This window comes from Esox lucius, chromosome 25 (genome assembly GCF_011004845.1).
Source record: "Esox lucius isolate fEsoLuc1 chromosome 25, fEsoLuc1.pri, whole genome shotgun sequence".
NCBI classification, from domain to species: Eukaryota; Metazoa; Chordata; class Actinopteri; order Esociformes; family Esocidae; genus Esox; species Esox lucius.
This window is the reverse complement of record NC_047593.1, coordinates 20,352,564-20,372,935: the sequence shown is the minus strand read 5'-3', so window position 1 is coordinate 20,372,935 and position 20,372 is coordinate 20,352,564. Positions and strand designations below refer to the sequence as shown.

The window sequence follows — 20,372 nt, the reverse complement described above, 5'->3', positions numbered from 1 at the left end:
GTAAACGGAATTGACCCAAACCCTGTTGAACAAGAAACAAATGGAGGGAAGAAAACATACTGGTTCCACACAAACAAAACATCTCAAGATTGTTCTCGAAAGGGTTAATGTCCATTGACAACACCCATCAGAGAAGAAAGAATTGAACCTTGTAAACAAACTGTCAGAAATCCAAATATTAACAAACAAATGGCAAGTTAAACTAGGTATACACATTGTACATGTAGGGAATGTCAGTTAACATTGTAAAAATATTTAAATGTAAATACATTTATTTAACCTGTTGAATAATGTGTTTTGTGTCTAAATAGGCTTTTGTTAGAGGAGGATGTTTAGTGCTATTAGATAAAACACCAGTAATATAACATGCTAATATGCTGAACTGACAACATAAAAGAACAATGAGTGTTAAACAAAGATCAATTGTCATAAAAAAAAAAATATGTATGTATGTGTATATACATGCATAGATATATACATGCATAGATATATACATGCATAGATATATACATGCATAGATATATACATGCATACTTACTAATTGTTAATTAACATTTTATTTTCATGCAAATTTAAGATTATTGCCATGCAGAGTGCTTTGAAACGAATAGTTACTTAAAACGCACATTATTACATTTCGTCATTTAGCAATACATTCATAATTTCTTCAGACTGAACTAAGGCACACAGGAATATGCAAGGACGTTTCTTTGACATAACACTGTCATAGCACAGTGAGGATTTTGAAATTATTTGTTTTCAGCCATCTAAATACATTTAAAAAAATGCTATTAGTAAAATCCATGTCTTACGTATCTCTTTAGCATTTCTCAAGCAATCAATTTAACGTCATAAAACTAAAACAATAATGATCGAGAAAATGATGGCCACGGATGATGACGGATGAGGACGGATGATGATGGATGACTGGGTGAAGGAGGAAATGGGTATTGGTTAGGGAAGGATGCGTGTCAGCCATTGCATAGCAACCAGGGATCCACAGGTAACTGGACGAGGTGTTAATATAACACACACACCAAGGTTAGTCAAACAGCCACCATTGTGTGCTAAGCTATTAAGTTCCTTGCCTGCACACACTGCATTGAAAACTACACTTCCCACAAAACAGTGTGACTACAGATAGTTATAATGGTTAATACAGAGGCCGCATTGGTCACCTTGGATACAAATGCACAGCCAATAAGCAATAATCATTAAGAACAAATGTCTTACATTTCTTGTCACTCTTCTCACTCTGTAAGAATAGAGGATTTGAAACCACATTAATACTCACATCGGACGTGTTTCGCATGAAAATAAAACGACAACAACAAAGGTCCTAAAGAGCGTTTGTTTACCTCGTCATCGCCGTCAAGGTCTGAATCGGACTCCTGAGGAACAGACGGAGGAGGGATAAGGAACAGACGGGGGAGGGATAAGGAACAGACGGGGGAGGGATAAGGAACAGACGGGGGAGAGATAAGGAACAGACGGGGGAGAGATAAGGAACAGACGGGGGAGGGATAAGGAACAGACGGGGGAGGGATAAGGAACAGATGGGGGAAAGATAAGGAACAGACGGGGGAGAGATAAGGAACAGACGGGGGAGGGATAAGGAACAGATGGGGGAGAGATAAGGAACAGATGGGGGAGAGATAAGGAACAGATGGGGGAGAGATAAGGAACAGATGGGGGAGAGATAAGGGACAGATGAGGGAGAGATAAGGGACAGACGGGGGAGAGATAAAGAACAGATGAGGGAGAGATAAGGAAGGAAATGATGAAGTCTGTAGAGGTACTACTCTCTCCCTCCAGACACTACATAAAGCAGTGGTTCTCAACTCCGAGCCTGTGGACTTCTATTCTACCTGGTGATTAATTGCCATCACCTGGTGTCCCAGGTCTAAATCAGTCCTTGTTAAGCGCTACAACCACTAGTACTCTGGTCTCTGATTAGAGGACTAGAAGTAAAACCAGAAGTACTCTTTTCCCTGATTAGGGGGATAGTGACCAGAAGTTAAGAACATCTAACATACAGCACCATTTGGGATCTCATCGACTTCATATTATTGTGATTTCGAGTAGGAAAATGTCAAGGTGTTCAGGCATCATATTACCTTGCAGTAGGTGGGCAGCGTGATGTTCAGGTTGCAGATTGCATTGTGGGTAAGACTGCGGTAGGTCCGGGGCTCCTTTGTGAATGACAGTCTGCCACACGGCTCCTGGGCGCTGTCACGAATCTGTCGATCAACGAGTCCGTCAGTCAATCGATCTGCTAATCAACTTCCAGCGCGTCAGTCCAGTAACGCTGTGACGTGCGCATTACCTTGATAAAGAGTGCAAGACGGTTCTCTTTGAAAGCATAGAAGCTGAAGACGTGGTGTTGCCCACTCTTGGTCAGAGGGACCAGGTTCCCAAAACAGTCTGCGAAGATTGGCTTTCCTTCCAGAACCTGCAGAGCGGAACAGACAGTGGAGATCCAGTTACGAGACCCAACGTCGGGTACGTGGTTCACTGACGTATTTCTTTTTTTTATTGCCGTCTTAAAAACCCTCACCCTAGTCCTCCTCATTCACCTCCTCCCCCCACCCTCACCTCTACGTCTCTGCTCCTGGCCACCTCTGTGAAGTTCTCCTGCTGTTCCAGCGTCTTGTCCATCTTGTCGTCCGTCATGCAGAAGCAGCGGAGCCGCGCCTCGACGGGGTCCAGGGTCTTGGCAAAGATGACGAACTTGGCCATGTAGGGTACGCATATGAGCTCCCGGTACAGCTGGGTGGAGAAACTGACCGACTCCTGGATCTGACGGCAGTCTATCAACCAGAACCTACAGGGAGAACAGGAATCGTTCCACTAGAATACCAAGTAACCTAAGGCTGTTCACACAGGTGAACCAATCCATTTGTTTATAAACTAACTGGTGTATCGACTAACGGGTCTAAACATCTGATTCTAAAATATCTGATGTGGAAAACAGATTTGATTTCAGCTGCGGGTGTAACAGTAGCCTACAATGAAAAACACAACATAGGGCACTGGTCAAAAACTAGCACTGCCATGGGGAATAGGCTGTTATTTAAGATGCACCCAGGTTAACGGTAGAGCAGCTTTCACCTGGCTGACACGTTGGTGGTGAAGGAAACACATTGTTTGACGAAGGTGAGGGGCGTCGACCCAGTGATGTCCTCCCATTGGGCAGGAGTTGTTCCACCTAGAAAACCAGGAAGGAACACCTGTCAGTCTGCCCGGAAACGAGCTTCAGAATACAACCATGTGGTTTCACAAAAACAGGCTTTGCAGTGTGCCAAGCCAAAAAGACCCTACTGAAAATATTTTGATCAATCAACCAATCAAAGGTAACTTTCTATGTACCAGTGATACTGCAGAGCAGACGCAGTGTGGGCGTGTCCCCTCCAAAAACATTTGATGTTCCGTCATTGGTCGAGCTCTTGGGGACAGGGATAGTCATGGTGATTGGCTTATGGAACTTCCGCCGCCTGGGCTCCAGGGTAACAATAGGGCTGAACGTGGCCTTGTTGCCCAGAATCCTTTTCACCAGGTCCACACTGATTGGCTGGGCCTGGGAGGAAGTGGATACAATACAGGAACTTTATTTCTGTGACCAAAATGTGTCTTCCTGTTAGCCATACCATTCTACAAACACACACACACCCACGCCCACCTGCAGTCCAACTCTGATCTTCTTGGTCAGCGCTCCCTCAGGGAACACGGCTTGGACCTGAGGAACCAGGATACTGCTCAACACCCCGCCCTCCGGACCAATCAGGTGGCTGTCCTGCTTAATGCGCGACACCACCGCAAAGTATTGTGGGAAGTCCCGCGTGATAATGCGGCAGATCCTCTTCTTCTCCAGCTCCTCGGGGGAGTCCAGCTCTGCAGGAACCCACCACAGGGAGGACAGGGGAAACAGGTCAGAATCAAAAACTAGTCAGAGGTCATCTAGGGGTCAGAGGTCACACAGAGTGACTGGACGGATTCTATACAGAGGTCGTCTAGGGATCAGAGGTAACATTAGAAGGTTAAGAAATAACTTTGAAAAGCTCCTTTCTTTACTTCCCCCCCAACCCCCTCCGTACTCCCTCGGCTTCCTCCCCCTCTCACCCTCATCCCGCTCCCTCAGTTCCTCCTGCCGCCTCCCCCTCTCACCCTCATCCATGCCGTTGAGGATTTGGTTGAGCTCCTCCTCAGTGTGTTCACAGTGATGTTCTCTCCAGCTCTCCCCCATCTCACTCCTCAGGATGACCAGCTCCCGTTCGGATCCCCGCAGGGCCGCAAAGTGAGGGATCTCCACGATCACGGGCCTGGGGGGCAAAGGTCAGGGGTTAGACATCAGGGTGTCACAGGGGAAAGGTCACGATGAGAAGAGGACCTGTTCCGTCAACACAGAACACCACAGGTCAGGATGAAGGAGATAAGCTTCAAGGTGATTCAAGAAAACATGCGGGTAACGAAACATAAAGATAATTAACTTGAGGATAATGATCAATGATTTCAAAGGTTACAAGGAAAAGTAAAACCCACACTATAATAAAGAAAAAAAAGACTGATCAATTCAATGGAAGTGAAATATAACTAGAACAGATTTAAACAATAATACCTGACAACAACAAAAACAACAACTGTAACTCAGATGTGGAGAGGGAAGAGGTCAGGAGAGGTCAGGGAGAGGTCAGGGAGAGGTCAGGGAGTATGCAGGGGGGGTTTATGATGAAACCAGGGTCCAGGAAGAATTGTTGGCCAGTGGAAGCTTTCCTTTCACAGGTGTGTGGTGTGTGTACTTTGTGGATTGTTTGTAGCGTGTGTGTAACGTGTGTGTAGCATGTGTATTTGTGTAGCAAATGTGTAGTGTGTGTAAATGGTGTATATGTGTGTAGCCTGTGTGTAGCGTGAGTGTGTGTGGGTGTATGTGTGTGTGTACTGTGTGTATAGCATGTGTCTAGCGTGTGTGTAGCATGTGTAAAGCACGTGTGTAGCATGTGTGTGTGTAGCATGTGTATGTGTGTAGCATGTGTATAGCATGTGTCTAGCATGTGTGTAGCATGTGTAAGTGTGTAGCGTGTGTGTGTATAGCATGTGTATAGCATGTGTGTAGCATGTGTTTAGCGTGTGTGTAGCATGTGTGTATGTTTATAGCGTGTGTGTAGCATGTGTGTGAGTATAGCATGTGTATGTGTGTACCGTGTGTGTATGTGTGTAGCGTTTGTGTAACGTGTGTGTAGCATTTGTATAACGTGTGTGTAGCGTGTGTATGTGTATAGCGTGTGTGTAGCGTGTGTATGTGTGTAGCGTGTGTAGCATGTGTATAGCGTGTGTGTAGCGTGTGTGTAGCGTGTGTTACCCTAGGAACTTGGTGCCGGGAGGCCCCAGCTGCAGAATCCTGCTGACCAGACTCTCTCCCTCGTTGAGAGGGGGCGGGGCCGTGGGGAGGTGGAGCTTACTGATCCATTACGCAGCACGGAGGAAGAACAGAACGTCAACACCCACACACGGGCGAGGGACGTACGCGCAAACACACACACACATACGCGCGCGCTCTCCCTCCTTCCTCCTTACCCCAGGAACTGCGCCCCCGTCGGGCCAACCTCGATGATGCGTCCGGCTAGCCCCTCCCCCTCCACCATGGGGGGCATCGACGCCAGACGGTGCCTCTTCACCAGGCGACAGGTCACCCGCGTGGGGGCGGAACACTTCCGGGGCGGAACGATGATGCGCAGGCCATTGTGACGGCAACCACGCATGGCCCCGCCCCTGGCGTCCACCATGAAACTGACCAGGAAGCTGCGGGGGCAGGGGGGGGGGGTCATTAGTCAAAAGATCAGTTACTCCACAGGTTGCAACGAGTTCTTCACCTCAAACGCCCCGTTGTTCTGTCAAATAACACCCTGCTCTCTACCGACCGATCATCTCCTCTCTATGGAACTGTTTTTTCAAACATTTTGGGGACAGGAACTCTTGCCGTGAAGGACAATAACCTGGGACCTCCACATAATCAGAACTCCAGTGAGATGAAAACGGCCCACAAGGAGTGTTACTATGACCTTGGCAGTGCCTGATCGCGACACACCTTAGACCCTGTCATCCCCAGTATGACAGGCATTGGCTGAATCGGCCTAACCAACCGACCAATCATCTTCCACAACAGCTTCCGCCGTGTGACCTGTACACCCAATCACAGGTGTAGATGATGCTCTGGGACACCTGAGGAAACAGCACAGCTGCTGCACCAAATCCAGGCAGAACACATCACTTCCCGGCGATTTCTACTCAGCTGGCTAGCTCGTCTTCGTAATTACGAAGGGGCGGGCCCAGTTTGGAGGCGTATCAAGAGGTGTTGATGGGTGGAGAGAACGCAGGAAGGCTTCTAATTGTATTGCATTGTAAACAGTTTAACTCCGTTCATGTTCCAAAATGTCATTCCATTCTAATCTTATATTCCATTCCCATTCCAAAATCCTATCCCATTCCTGTCATGAGACGCAAGGCAGGAGTGACTTAGGAGAAAAATACAATCATCCGAAACAATTGAATTCATCCAAGAATCCGCTTGTTTTAACCTAGATGTACATAATGTAATATAACTACTTACAGTATCTCACAAAAGTGAGTGCACCCCACACATTTTTGTACATTTGGACATTTTCACTTAAGTGTATACTTTTGTTGCCAGCGGTTTAGACATTAATGGCTGTGTGTTGAGTTATTTTGAGGGGACAGCAAATTTACACTGTTATACAAGCTGTACACTCACTACTTTACATTGTAGAAAAGTGTCATTTCCTCAGTGTTGTCACATGAAAAGATATACTCAAATATTTACAGAAATGTGAGGGGTGTACTCCCTTTTGTGAGATACTGTATATTCAACATAACATTACCGAGACGTTTTACATGCATCCATCTAAAGATATTGATTTAGTCATTAAAACCATGTTAAGAAGGAAAAATCATGCATGTAGTTGTGCATTTAGACAGGTGGCGAACGATAACGAGACCAAAATAAAGAGAGACAGGGAGAGAGAGAGAGAGAGAGAGAGAGGGGGAGAGAGAGAGAGAAATACAGAAAATGGAGAGAGACAAAGAGCAAGAAAGAGATGAAGAGAGTCACCTGCTGTTGTCATGGTCTAGGCACGGGGAAGATCGGCTAGAAGCAGACAGAACACAAAACATCAAAGAGAGAGAGACAGTGAGAAACACAGAGAGACACAGAGAGACAGAGAGAAACAAAGAGAGACAGTGAGAGACACAGAGAAACACAGAGAGACAGTGAGAAACACAGAGAGACAGAAAGACACAGAGAGACAGAGAGAAACACAGAGAAACAGTGAGAAACAAAGAGAGACAGAGAAACACAGAGAGACAGAGAGAAACACAGAGAGACACAGAGAGACAGTGAGAAACACAGAGAGACAGAGAAACACAGAGAGACAGAGAAACACAGAGAGACACAAAGAGACAAAGAAACACAGAGAGACACAGAGAGACAGTGAGAAACACAGAGAGACAGTGAGAAACACAGAGAGACAGTGAGAAACACAGAGAGACAGAGAAACACAAAGACACAGAGAGACAGAGAAACACAGAGACAGAGACACCAAAAAAGGGCGAAAACAGAGACAGAAACAGTGAGAAACACAAAGACACAGCGAAACAGTGAAAGACAAAAAGAGAAACACAGAGAGACACAAAAACAATTGGAGACAGAAACACACAGAAACACACAGAAACACAGAGAGACACAGAGAGACAGTGAGAAACACACAGAGACACAGAGAGACAGAGAGAAACACAGAGAGACAGTGAGAAACACACAGATACACAGAGACACAGAGAGACACAGAGAGAAACACAGAGAGACACAGAGAGACACAGAGAGACACAGAGAGACACAGAGAGACAGTGAGAAACACACAGATACACAGAGACCGAAAGACAAAGAGAAAAACAAAGAGGGACACGGAAAGCAGCCAAACGGAAAAAAGAGAGATAGAAATTAAGATTAAGAGAGAAAAAAATTAAATAAATATAGTAATAAATATAATAATACTAACAACAATAATATAAAGTGAAAAGGTGAATGGAAATTAAAGTGGATTTTTTTTTTAAATCGCCATGTAACTAAGTCAATGCCTCCCAACCAATAACCAGCACTAAGCAGACTGTGTAACTATGCTGACCAGAATGTCTGTTAATGTGTATTACTAACCCAGAGTGTAGCAGACTAGAGGACAAGACCACATTATCCAGGTGTTCTGCTCCCCAGCTAAGTCTGAAGGAATCCTTCTCGTTCTCTCTGGACAGAGACGACACCTGTAGAACAACACTCATGTTAACAACAACAACAACATATAAACAATGGGTCCAGCTTTGCAAAGGTGTGTCCAGGAATGTAACAGTGTGTAAAGGTGTTTAACAGTGTGTAAAGGTGTTTAACAGTGTGTAAAGGTGTTTAACAGTGTGTAAAGGTGTTTAACATTGTGTAAAGGTGTTTAACAGTGTGTAAAGGTGTTTAACAGTGTGTAAAGGTGTTTAACAGTGTGTAAAGGTGTTTAACAGTGTGTAAAGGTGTTTAAAAGTTCAAAGGTGTATAACAGCATGTAGAGTTGTTTAAAGGTTTAAAGGTGTATAACAGCATGTACAGTTGTTTAAAGGTGTAAAGGTGTTTAACATTGTGTAAAGGTGTTTAAAAGTTCAAAGGTGTATAACAGCATGTAAAGTTGTTTAAAGGTTTAAAGGTGTATAACAGCACGTAAAGTTGTTTAAAGGTTTAAAGGGGTAGAACAGCATGTAAAGGTGTTTAAAGGAGTATTGCAGTGAAAATAAGTGTAAATGAGTAAAGGTACATGTGCAAAGGCGTTCAAAATGGGTAATGGTTTAAAACAGTGTAAAGACATGTAAATGAGTAAAGCTGCATAGCAGCGTAAAAGTACATCACAGCGTGTGAAGGTGTAACTACCTGATGGCTGGAGATCATGTCCTCTATCAGGACTCCCTCTCTGTGGTGAAGAGGGCTTTGAAGGGGCCTGCTACAGAGGACAACACACAGCCCACATGAACATTATATTCATGTGCATGTTTGTGTGTGTGTGTGTGTGTGTGTACCCATCAGAGCGTGTGTGTGTCTTTGTCACCTGTCAAGGTTATGACTCAAGTAGTTGAATCCATCCAGGTACTGTCCAGGTAGAGAGTCGTCACCCAGCTCCCTCAGGTCCTCCGCCCTGAGGTACTCACCTCCATCCCCCGTCATCGTGTCCTCCCCTGGACAGAGAGAGAGAGAGAGAGTAGGGAGTAGGGGTGAGAAAGAGAGAGGAGGGTGAGGAGAAAAGGGGGATGGGGGGTAGAGATAAATAGAAAGAATAACAAGTAATAAAACGGTGACATTCCACCGCCATCAATCCCCAAGATGCTAAAAAAAAACGTATGTCCCTTAGAAGATTCAGTTACAACCTCCCAACCCCTAGGGGGCATCAGAGCACAGATGGTTACGCTGAGGAGAATGTATATACACATATTTCTGCACTGTTTTAGAGAAGAGGCCAACTGAAAGGATTAACTCTTGCTAAAATCTGTCCAAAATGCATTTGTATGGGCTAAGCAGGGCCCAAGCATTTTCGCCTGCTGGGTCAAATGGCACTTATTGGTAGGAGTCTTGTCAGTTTATACTGTGCCATAATGCAATATCTGACTACATTTCCGCGGGAGTAATCTGGTGCAACACACATTAAGGGAACTTAGTGAGGAAATGAATTTGTTTTGTTATGTCAACAACATCCAAACTGAATCTAACAATTAGGCAGAAACACAGAGGCTCATGCTATTAGGAAAACAAAGTGTTAATTTTGTTTTTTTTGAGCACCACTGCACACTTGACAAGAAGCCGTAGGTCAGAGCACCTTCTATGTCCTCCAATACCCCAGAACACGCCTCGTCTTCCATTTGCCTCAGAGCTACAGAACATACTGCTGTCAGAACCACATTTCCCACAACACACTGCTGTCAGAACCACATTTCCCACAACACACTGCTGTCAGAACTACATTACCCACATCACACTGCTGTCAGAACTATATTACCCACAACACATTGCTGTCTTAACTACATTACCCGTAACACGTTAAACTTGAGCTACAGAACTACTGTCCCAAGAACACACTGCTGTAAAAGAACTTGAGCACGGAAAACTGCCATGAAATCTGTTCACAATCCCTCTGGACAGTGATAACTTAGTCTACACTGTCAAGTTATACTCAGCTAAACTGTCAGGACTCAATTATGTATGGAGAGATTACATGAATGGACATTGTATACCCCTCCAAAGCTCATTGTCTTTAAGTGATTCCCCTCAGTTTAATAAATGTGAAGGATCTCACCCTCCTCGTCGGACACATCCAGAACCTCTGTCATGGTCTCCGGAACATTCATCTTGTGTTTCTCCGACGTCACAGTCTGTCAGGCGTTTAACCAATCACAGCCAGGAACAAACCAATTAAAACACGGGATTAGCCAAGCAGAAGCAGACCGTTGTGATATAATTTCTGTGTTGTTCTTGTGTAACGTAACAAACTGAAAAACGTCACCATGGAAACAGAGGATGATGTTGATCCAGTTAAACTGATTTGAAGGATATTTCAGTCTTTTTTAACTTTATGTAAGATGGTTCCTCATCCTATAATCATTTAATAAGCCATTCATGCAAAATCAACTCCATATTTAGTTTGATGTTCGACGCTATTGATTTAGCCATAACAAATATAAAAATGCCCATGATTTTACCATAACAAATATATAAAACGCTCATGATTTTACCATAACAAATATATAAACGCTCATGATTTTACCATAACAAATATATAAACGCCAATAATTTTACCATAACATATATATAAACGCTCATGATTTCACCATTACAAATATATAAACGCTCATGATTTCACCATAACAAATATATAAATGCTCATGATTTTACCATAACAAATATATAAACGCCCATGATATTACCATAAGAAATATATAAACAGTCATGATTTTACCATAACAAATATATAAACGCTATTGATTTTACCATAACAAATATATAAACGCTCATGAGTTCATCATAACAAATTTACAAACGCTCATGATTTTACCATAAAATATATAAAACGCTCATGATATTACCATAACAAATATATAAACGCCCATGGTTTTACCATAAAATATATAAAACGCTCATGATTTTACCATAAAATATATAAAACGCTCATGATTTTACCATAACAAATATATAAACGCTCATGATTTTACCATAACAAATATATAAAACGCTCATGATTTTACCATAACAAATATATAAACGCTCATCTGAATTTTATAATACAGTTTGTACCGCCTGTTCAACCAAAAACAGAACTATGGATAAAGTAAAAACAAGTGAAATTCCCCTTTTTCTGCTTTCGTCGCCATCTAACATGAGACCCTATTCCCTAAACAAGGCTCCTAGTGTACTATGTAGAGAACGGGGGGCCATTTGGGATGACACTTCACAGCTTCAGTCCAGGTGCGGTGAGAGTTCACACATACCGTAGTCGTGGTGATGACCTCTTCTGTGACAACCTTCAGAGTGTCAACAACCGATATGTAACCCAGACGACGGGCGATGGACATAGCCGTGTTCCCATTCTGATGGGGAGAGAGGGGAGAGAAGGGAGAGGAGAGGGTGAGGACCGGGGGAAACATAAGAGAAACAGAGAGAAAGAAGGAGCGATACGGGGAGAGAGGAGAGGGAGAAAGGAGGAAAACAGAGCAAGGAACAGATATACTATTACATATCTGTAGCATCACGATGTGTGTGTGTGTTGATGTGTGTGTGTGTGTGTTGATGTGTGTGTGTGTGTGTTGATGTGTGTGTGTGTGTTGAGGTCTCACCACGGTGGTGGCGTTCGGCTGGGCCCCGTGCTGTAGCAGGACGTTGATGATGTGTGTGTTTCCCTGTTGAGCGGCCTGGTGGAGGGGAGTGTACCCGTTCTGCAGACACACACACACATACACGGTCACATCCTACATCCCCCGGCAGGGTAATTGATAAGGGGGATTTAAATTGCACCCTATTCCCATTTCAAGTGCACTACTTTTCACCTGGGCTGCTATAGGGCTCCAGTGGAAAGCAGGGCGCTACCAAATAGGGAAGAGGGTGTGATTTGGGATATATCATGACACCTTGGTTTTGCCGTTGACGCTGGCCCCGTGCTCCAACAGGAAGTTGACCATCTTCATGTTTCCATAGTGACAGGCCACGATGAGTGGGGTGTAGCCGAGCTGAGGAGGAGGAGGAGGAAGACAGAAGATCGGAACGTGACGTACGCAGGTCAGGGTCAGAGGGTCAGGTCAGGGTCAGAGGGTCAGGTCAGGGTCAGAGGGTCAGGTCAGGGTCCGAGGGTCAGCTGAATTGCTTGTGAAATCCAGCAAACTTTCAGTCAGTAGAGTGCCTGTGTGTGTGTTTGTGTGTGTGTGTGTATGTGTGTGTGCACGCGTGTGCGCGTGTGTGTACCTTAGTCGCCTGGTCCAGTTGAGCGTCGTGTTTGGTCAGAACTTCTGCTGCCCCGACCCGGTCCTCCTGTGCGGTGAGGTGCAGTGGAGACAGACCACTCTGAAGGGGAGGGGGAGTGTGGGAGAGAGAGGGAGAGGGAAAGGTAGAGTTCCTGTTCTGCATTTTCAGGAAATGAAATCCACTTCCAAACGTCAGGCAAAATGTCTGGCATCATAACAAACCAAGATGCATTTGGTCTTAAATAGAACAACTGGGGCGACCCGACGGTCCCAAACATCTGCCAGGTGACCCAGGCGTGTCTCTGGTACCTTGGTGGGGCTGTTGACGTGCGCCCCCTTGCCCAGCAGCAGAGAGGTCATCTCGCTGTGCCCCTCCTGCGCGGCGAGGTGTAGCGGGGTGACCCCCTGTTTGGTCAGGACATTGGTCTCCGCCCCGTACTGCAGCAGAGACAACGCAATGGATGTCTGGTTCTTCTTGGCCGCGATGTGAAGCGGGGTGTAGCCGTTCTGGAAGCAGAGAGGATTGTGGGTAGGAGAAGACTTGTTAGATGAAGGGGTATCAGGTCATGAGTTGCTGAACAGCACCCTGGTGGTTATGAACAGGGGGATATTTGGGACACCCTGAGGCTCTGTTTTGTGTGTGTGTGTGGTCTCACCTTGGCGGTAGAGTGTGGCGATGCTCCTTTATCCAGTAGGAGCAGCGCCACCTGCTGGTTGTCATAGTGAGCTGCCACGTGCAGCGGAGTGAGCCCGTTCTGAAAGACGAGAGGAAAACACAGACACATTTACTTTCTAATATTCTGTGTTTGTATCTGCTTTCCCCCTCTGCCTCTCTTGGTATTGTTCCGTAGTAACGCCAGCTGTTGTTTCTATGACAACACCGTGATAATACCTTGCCGGCGTCGTCAGGCAGAGCCCGGAGCTGCAGGAGCAGTTTGGCCACCTCCAGGCTTCCGTACTTGGCGGCTACATGAAGCGGAGTGAACCCTTTCTGTGAGAGGGGGGAGGGGACACAAAGCCGTGTGAGTGTGTGTGAGCCTGTGAATAGTCGCATGGTGTATATCTGCATGTGTGTGTGTGTGTGTGTGTGTGGTACCTTGGTGGCCAGGGAGTGGGAGCCCCCAGCCTCCAGCAGCACGGCGGTGGTCTCCACACGTCCCTCGCGGGCGGCGATGTGGAGGGGGGTGTATCCGTTGGTGGTAGCGGCGTCGGGGTGGGCCATGTGTTGCAGGAGCAGCTGCACGATGTCCGTTTTCCCCAGGCGGGACGCAATGTGGAGGGGTGTCTGGTCCTCCTGGGCATGGGTGGAGGAGAGAGGAGGAGCGTGTGTGTGTGTGTGTGTGTGTGTGTGTGTGTGTGTGTGTGGGTAGGTAGGGAGTGAGGGTGAGACCATAAAAGAAGGAATTCAAATCCCCATGAATCATTTTAATAATTTGAAGTGTAACGGATTATAGCGTGGAACTGAGGATGAGGGTGAGGATGAGGGTCAGGGTGAGGATGAGGGTGAGGATGAAAAGGAGGATGAGGGTGTGGATGAGGCTCAGGATGACTCACTCGGGCCATGGCGTCCACCAGCGCTCCGTTCCTCAGGAGACAGCGGACCACTTCCATCTGGCCGGCACGGGCAGCCATGTGTAACGCCGTCTCACCACGCTGGCAACACACAAACACACACACATTTCAGCACACACACACTATAACACATCAATACACACAGCAATACAACACAATATATAACAGACACACAGACTCTAACACACAGGATAGTGTACTCACAATGTCAGACTCTAACACACAGGATAGTGTACTCACAATGTCAGACTCTAACACACAGGATAGTGTACTCACAATGTCAGACTCTAACACACAGGATAGTGTACTCACAATGTCAGACTCTAACACACAGGATAGTGTACTCACAATGTCAGACTCTAACACACAGGATAGTGTACTCACAATGTCAGACTCTAACACACAGGATAGTGTACCAGGGTAGTGTACCAGGGTAGTGTACCAGGGTAGTGTACCAGGATAGTGTACCAGGATAGTGTACCAGGGTAGTGTACCAGGGTAGTGTACCAGGGTAGAGTACCAGGGTAGTGTACCAGGGTAGTGTACCAGGGTAGTGTACCAGGGTAGTGTACCAGGGTAGTGTACTCACGATGTTGCAGACATCAGGCGAGGCTCCGTTCTGCAGCAACAGCAGGACGATGTTGAGATGACCCATGAAGGCTGACACATGGATGGGTGTCAGCCCCGACTGGAGGGAGGGAGATGGAGGAGAGAGCGGGTGGGGGGGGGGGGGGGGGTGGAGGAGAGAGCGGGGGGGTGGAGGAGAGAGGGATGGAGAAAGAGGGAGGTAGATGAGGGAGAGATATGGAGAGGGGCAAAGAGGAAGAAAGCAGGAGAGAAGGTGAGAGACTGAGAGTCTCCAACCACACCAAGTTCTCTGTTCAGGACGGAGACCTCACCTCGGTGATGGCCTGGATGGAGGCGCCGTACTTCACCAGCAGCTCCATCACCTTCACCCGGTTCTTCTTACAGGCGATGTGCAGCGGAGTGAAGCCGTTCTGACCACACACACACACACACACACACACACACACACAGCGATGTTAAGGGAACATTTTCGCTAGCACGAGAAGCGGTGTAGTGTCACCTGATAAGAACATCAGAGGGGACCAAGGTGATGTTTCCAGAACATTTCTTATTTATTCTTCCAACATATTCTACCATGGTGACATGAACCCACTGATCAGACCAGGTGTGTGTGTGTGTGTGTGTGTGTGTACCAGCGCTCTAACGTTGGGGTTGGCCCTCTTGTCCAGCAGCAGCTTGGTAACCCGATAGTGTCCGCAGTGGGCGGCGACGTGAAGCGCCGTCAGGTAATCCAGTGTGACATCATCAACCGGCGCCTTGTGCTGAAGTAGGTGCTTGACACAGTCCACGTGGTCGCCCTGGGCCGACATGTGGAGCGGGGAGAGGCCGTTCTGGGGGGGGGCAAACAGAACAAACAGAGAGTATGTGTGAGTATGTGCGTGTGTGTGTAAGTAAGTATGTGTTGGTGTATGTGAGCATGTATGTTTGTTCTTGTGTGTAAGTGTGTGTGTGTAAGTATGTGTGTGTGAGTATGTGCGTGTGTGTGTGTAAGTGAGTATGTGTTTGTGTGTGTGTGTGTGTGTGTGAGTATGTGTTTGTGTGTGTGTGTGTGTGTGTGTGTGTGTGTGTGTACCTTGGTTCTGGCCAGTATCGGTGCTCCTCTCTCCAGCAGCAGCTCAACTGCCAGGTTGTGTCCACTCCGCGCTGCACAGTGTAGAGGTGTGAGGCCGTCCTGAGACACACACACACGTAAACACACACACACACACATAAACACACACACACACGTAAACACACACACACGTAAACACACACACACGTAAACACACACAACTCCAAGCACCGAACGAGGAAGAGATGTTCTACATAGTCCCCAACAGCAGGTGGCACCATAGCGACACTGAGATCCGGTGGGACAGGCAGAACCCCGGCTCCAGGAGGACAGATATGCATGAGAACAGGAGGAACACGTTGGGCTGAGGTTCTCCAAGGGTCGGGGAACGTCACCCGCCTCCACTCACCCAGACCCTGTCATGCAAATGGTGTTGTACTCACCCTGGTTTTGGCATCTATCTGAGCTCCCCGGTCCAGCAGCAGCGCCACCATGTTAGTGTTCCCCCTCTTAGACGCTACGTGGAGAGGTGTGATCCCGTTCTACACACACACACACACACACACATGCAGGGTCAAATAGCAGTTACTATTTCCTAGACAGAATAACAACCTGGAGTACAGACTGAGTATGACAACACCCATCTCATCTCAGCATGTACCTGTGCCACAGATTAAAACAAAGAAGAGAAACTCTGACTGGCTGAAAGAGACAGACACCAGCTGCGACTGGATTACAGAGGGAGGCCGAGTCAGCCGGGACTGGCTGGTTGAGACTGACCTCAGCTGTCATTGGCAAAACAAGACAGAGATTGGGCTAAGACTGGCTAAGAGAGACCGGGGGGTGGGGGGGTGGGGGCGTACCCTGGCTGTGAAGTCCACGGCGGCCCCCCGGTTGAGCAGGAGGGTGGAGACGTTCACGTTGCCATAGTGGGCAGCGATGTGTAGTGGGGTGAAGCCACTCTGTTGGGGGCAAGGGGCGGGGCAGGGGGCGGGGACAAGGGGGATGGAGGCGGGGCAAAAAACATGAAGTGGGAGAGAATGACAGAACGAGACAGAAAGAGAGAATGAGACGGACAGGATGAGGACGACATGTGGACGGAGACACAGGATGTGGACAGAGACACAGGATGTGGACAGAGACACAGGATGTGGACAGAGACACAGGATGTGGACAGAGACACAGGATGTGGACAGAGACACAGGATGGGGGAACGAGGAGAGGAGTGGATGTGGAAGAGAGAGAGAGAAAAAGAGACAGGTGAGATTTAGTTCAACCGCAAAAGAGGAAAACTGACTCTGTTCATGCAGCATTCCCATGATGCACCAGTACTGAATAAAAGGAGAGGAATAAAGATCAACAGAAGAGAGAAAGGAAAATATAGATAAGTCTGTTGAGGACGTTACACATGCAAATGATCGTACAGAACATGCACGCCTTCCCACAAAACACCCTATTCCTTATGTAGTACACTACTTTTACCAGAGTCCTATGGAGAGATGACACCCTATTCCCTATATAGTACACTACTTTAACCAGAGTCCTATGGAGAGATGACACCCTATTCCCTATATAGTACACTACTTTAACCAGAGCCCTATGGAGAGATGACACCCTATTCCCTATATAGTACACTACTTTAACCAGAGTCCTATGGAGAGATGACACCCTATTCCCTGTATAGTACACTACTTTAACCAGAGCCCTATGGAGAGATGATACCCTATTCCCTTTATAGAATTACAAGGAACAGAATGCAAATTTGGGAAGCAAGCCTCATAAATGCCAAATACGTGGGAAAGGGACCAAATAATCAATCAGTCAGGGTGGGAACAGAACAAGGGAACTCCAGAAAGAGAACCCAGTAGAACTCCAGAAAGAGAACCCAGCAGAACTCCAGAAAGAGAACCCAGCAGAACTCCAGAAAGAGAACCCTACTGAAATCTAATAATGAAACCCCACATGATGATTTTGTACAAATATAAGAAATTAAAACAGTCCGTAACCCTGAGGGAACTAGTACACTACATAGGGAATAGGAGTCCATTTGGGCCCTCAGGCGACCTGCCTTTGGATGTTCTTACCTTTCCATTCTGGAAGACATGGTGTGATTAGAAAACACAGTTAACACACCATAACCGTATGGAATAACACAACTAACTGCAGGTATAACATTTCATTGACATCATGTCTCGGTCGGTCTTCAAGTGGCACCCGGACACCTTGTTGTAGTGCACTCCGACGGACACAGGCCCATAGGGTTCTGGTCAAAAGAAGTGCACTTCAATAGGGAGCAGTGAGTGCCATTTGTGCCGCCTCTTGTGACTTCACAGGCACTGCAGAGAGAGACGCTGTATAAGGCATGCTGTGGTGGGTTCACCAGGGGAATTCAGATCGTAAGAATTACTTTTGTGTTTTTCCAACATTCAATATGTTGGTTATAGGATATAACACACAAAGCACCATTAAAAGAATTGCAACAGCTCTCGGCTTAATGGGAAATAAATAAATGTTCTTGAGATCAAAGAAGCAAGATAGCGTGTTTTATTGTTGCCATGCAGCAATGTAGCATGTTAACCACTATTGTCCAGAGAGACAGACAGGCAAAAAGTGTGGACCCCAACAAGAGTTTAGCTGCTGCTCTGACAAAGCTGAAGGGGATTAAAATAAAGTTCTAAACAGACAGAAAAATTCAGTTCTAAACAGACAGAAAAAGAAAATTCTAAACAGACAGAAAAATGTAGTTCTAAACAGACAGAAAAATTCAGTTCGAAACAGACAGACAGAAAAAAAGTACTAAACAGACAGAAAAATTTAGTTCTAAACAGACAGAAAAATTAAGTTCTAAACAGACAGAAAAATTAAATTCTAAACAGACAGAAAAATTAAGTTCTAAACAGACAGAAAAATAAAGTTCGAAACAGACAGACAGAAAAAGTTCTAAACAGACAGAGTTTTAAACAGACAGACGTGAAGTACAGAGAGGAGGTAGAGGGAGTTGAAGTACAGAGAGGAGGTAGAGGGAGTTGAAGTACAGAGAGGAGGTAGAGGGAGTTGAAGTACAGAGAGGAGGTAGAGGGAGTTGAAGTACAGAAAGGAGGTAGAGGGAGTTGAAGTACAGAGAGGAGGTAGAGGGAGTTGAAGTACAGAGAGGAGGTAGAGGGAGTTGAAGTACAGAGAGGAGGTAGAGGGAGTTGAAGTACAGAAAGGAGGTAGAGGGAGTTGAAGTACAGAGAGGAGGTAGAGGGAGTTGAAGTACAGAGAGGAGGTAGAGGGAGTTGAAGACGTTGAAGGAATGGGAGGGAGGAGGGGACGGGGAAAATGAAGGTGTGTACCTCTGTAGTCCGGTTAACCATCATCTGGTTACGCCGCAGAGAGAGAAGGGAGAGGGGGAGGAGTCATTTGGGAAGGGATGAGGAGGCGCAGGAGAAGAGGTGGAGGAGAGGGGGAGGAGGAGAGCGAGAAGGGAGGGAAAGGGGTCAGGTTGTTAAACAGGAAACAGGGTTGGCAATGCAATTTTAGGACAAGATGCACAGACACACTCAAACACACTCAACACACTCAAACTCACACACAAGTAAACACAACACACACAGCAATAATAATCTCAACACCGATTACATGACAAGTAAAGGACCCGTAGAACTTAGAGCTTTTAAAGAGTCCCCCCCCCCTTCACCCCCCCCCTCACCTTGCTTTGTATATCAGCGTTGTGGTCGTTCTGTAGCAGCAGGGCAGCTGATTTGGTGTCATCCTTCCGGGCAGCGATGTGCAGAGCAGGGAGACGCACCTGGATTCATTGTGTTTAGCAGGCAGACAGTACGTCCATTTAAAACAACATGTAGGACTTCACCGTCGTCAACTCAAAACACTGCGTTGGATAACTCAACTCAAAACACTGCATTGGATAACTCAACTCAAAACACTGCATTGGATAACTCAACTCAAAACACTGCGTTGGATAACTCAACTCAAAACACTGTGTTGGATAACTCAACTCAAAACACTGCGTTGGATAACTCAACTCAAAACACTGCGTTGGATAACTCAACTCAAAACACTGCGTTGGATAACTCAACTCAAAACACTGCGTTGGATAACTCAACTCAAAACACTGCGTTGGATAACTCAACTCAAAACACTGCGTTGGATAACTCAACTCAAAACACTGCGTTGGATAACTCAACTCAAAACACTGTGTTGGATAACTCAACTCAAACTCATTCCCACTACAGTCCCTTAAAACAGACATTCTCAGAGGCTTGAGTATAATATAAATATAATCCAGTATATTGACCCTGTATAATATAAATATAATCCAGTATATTGACCCTGTATAATACCAATATAATCCAGTATATTGCCCCTATATAATATAAATATAATCCAGTATATTGACCCTGTATAATACCAATATAACCCAGTATATTGACCTTGCCCTTGGTGTCGTGCTCCAGCAGAAGGGAGACGACCTGGTTGTGACCTTGCTGTAGAGCGATGGCCAGAGGGGTGAAGCCGTCCTATAAGAGAAGAGAGGGAAAGTGGACGGACGAAGTGGAGGAGGTGAAGGAGAAGGAGAAAGGGGAAGGAGAAGTGGAGAGGGGAAAGAGAGAGGAAGGAG

The 20,372-nt window shown here is 46.2% G+C and overlaps 1 protein-coding gene across 1 annotated transcript in view; it reads right to left on the bottom strand.

Moving 5' to 3' along the window:
- LOC105005841 (ankyrin-2) overlaps positions 1–20,372 on the bottom strand; it is a 69,861-nt gene that overhangs the window by 33,798 nt on the left and 15,691 nt on the right. Inside the window, exons 6-41 of the mRNA XM_034291176.1 lie at positions 20,185–20,271; positions 19,443–19,541; positions 19,087–19,110; positions 17,836–17,844; positions 16,615–16,713; positions 16,195–16,293; positions 15,773–15,871; positions 15,333–15,530; positions 15,012–15,110; positions 14,702–14,800; positions 14,095–14,193; positions 13,637–13,834; positions 13,433–13,531; positions 13,197–13,295; positions 12,850–13,047; positions 12,542–12,640; positions 12,211–12,309; positions 11,920–12,018; positions 11,575–11,673; positions 10,386–10,461; positions 9,909–9,962; positions 9,147–9,273; positions 8,972–9,041; positions 8,222–8,325; positions 7,124–7,159; positions 5,572–5,796; positions 5,357–5,455; positions 4,120–4,319; positions 3,680–3,891; positions 3,370–3,577; positions 3,112–3,208; positions 2,596–2,824; positions 2,327–2,452; positions 2,118–2,240; positions 1,359–1,391; positions 1,234–1,255 (exon numbers count right to left, since the gene is read on the bottom strand). Of these exons, the coding sequence (XP_034147067.1) occupies positions 1,234–1,255; positions 1,359–1,391; positions 2,118–2,240; positions 2,327–2,452; positions 2,596–2,824; positions 3,112–3,208; positions 3,370–3,577; positions 3,680–3,891; positions 4,120–4,319; positions 5,357–5,455; positions 5,572–5,796; positions 7,124–7,159; positions 8,222–8,325; positions 8,972–9,041; positions 9,147–9,273; positions 9,909–9,962; positions 10,386–10,461; positions 11,575–11,673; positions 11,920–12,018; positions 12,211–12,309; positions 12,542–12,640; positions 12,850–13,047; positions 13,197–13,295; positions 13,433–13,531; positions 13,637–13,834; positions 14,095–14,193; positions 14,702–14,800; positions 15,012–15,110; positions 15,333–15,530; positions 15,773–15,871; positions 16,195–16,293; positions 16,615–16,713; positions 17,836–17,844; positions 19,087–19,110; positions 19,443–19,541; positions 20,185–20,271 (4,042 nt within the window). The remainder of the gene's footprint in view (positions 1–1,233; positions 1,256–1,358; positions 1,392–2,117; positions 2,241–2,326; positions 2,453–2,595; positions 2,825–3,111; positions 3,209–3,369; positions 3,578–3,679; positions 3,892–4,119; positions 4,320–5,356; positions 5,456–5,571; positions 5,797–7,123; positions 7,160–8,221; positions 8,326–8,971; positions 9,042–9,146; positions 9,274–9,908; positions 9,963–10,385; positions 10,462–11,574; positions 11,674–11,919; positions 12,019–12,210; positions 12,310–12,541; positions 12,641–12,849; positions 13,048–13,196; positions 13,296–13,432; positions 13,532–13,636; positions 13,835–14,094; positions 14,194–14,701; positions 14,801–15,011; positions 15,111–15,332; positions 15,531–15,772; positions 15,872–16,194; positions 16,294–16,614; positions 16,714–17,835; positions 17,845–19,086; positions 19,111–19,442; positions 19,542–20,184; positions 20,272–20,372) is intronic.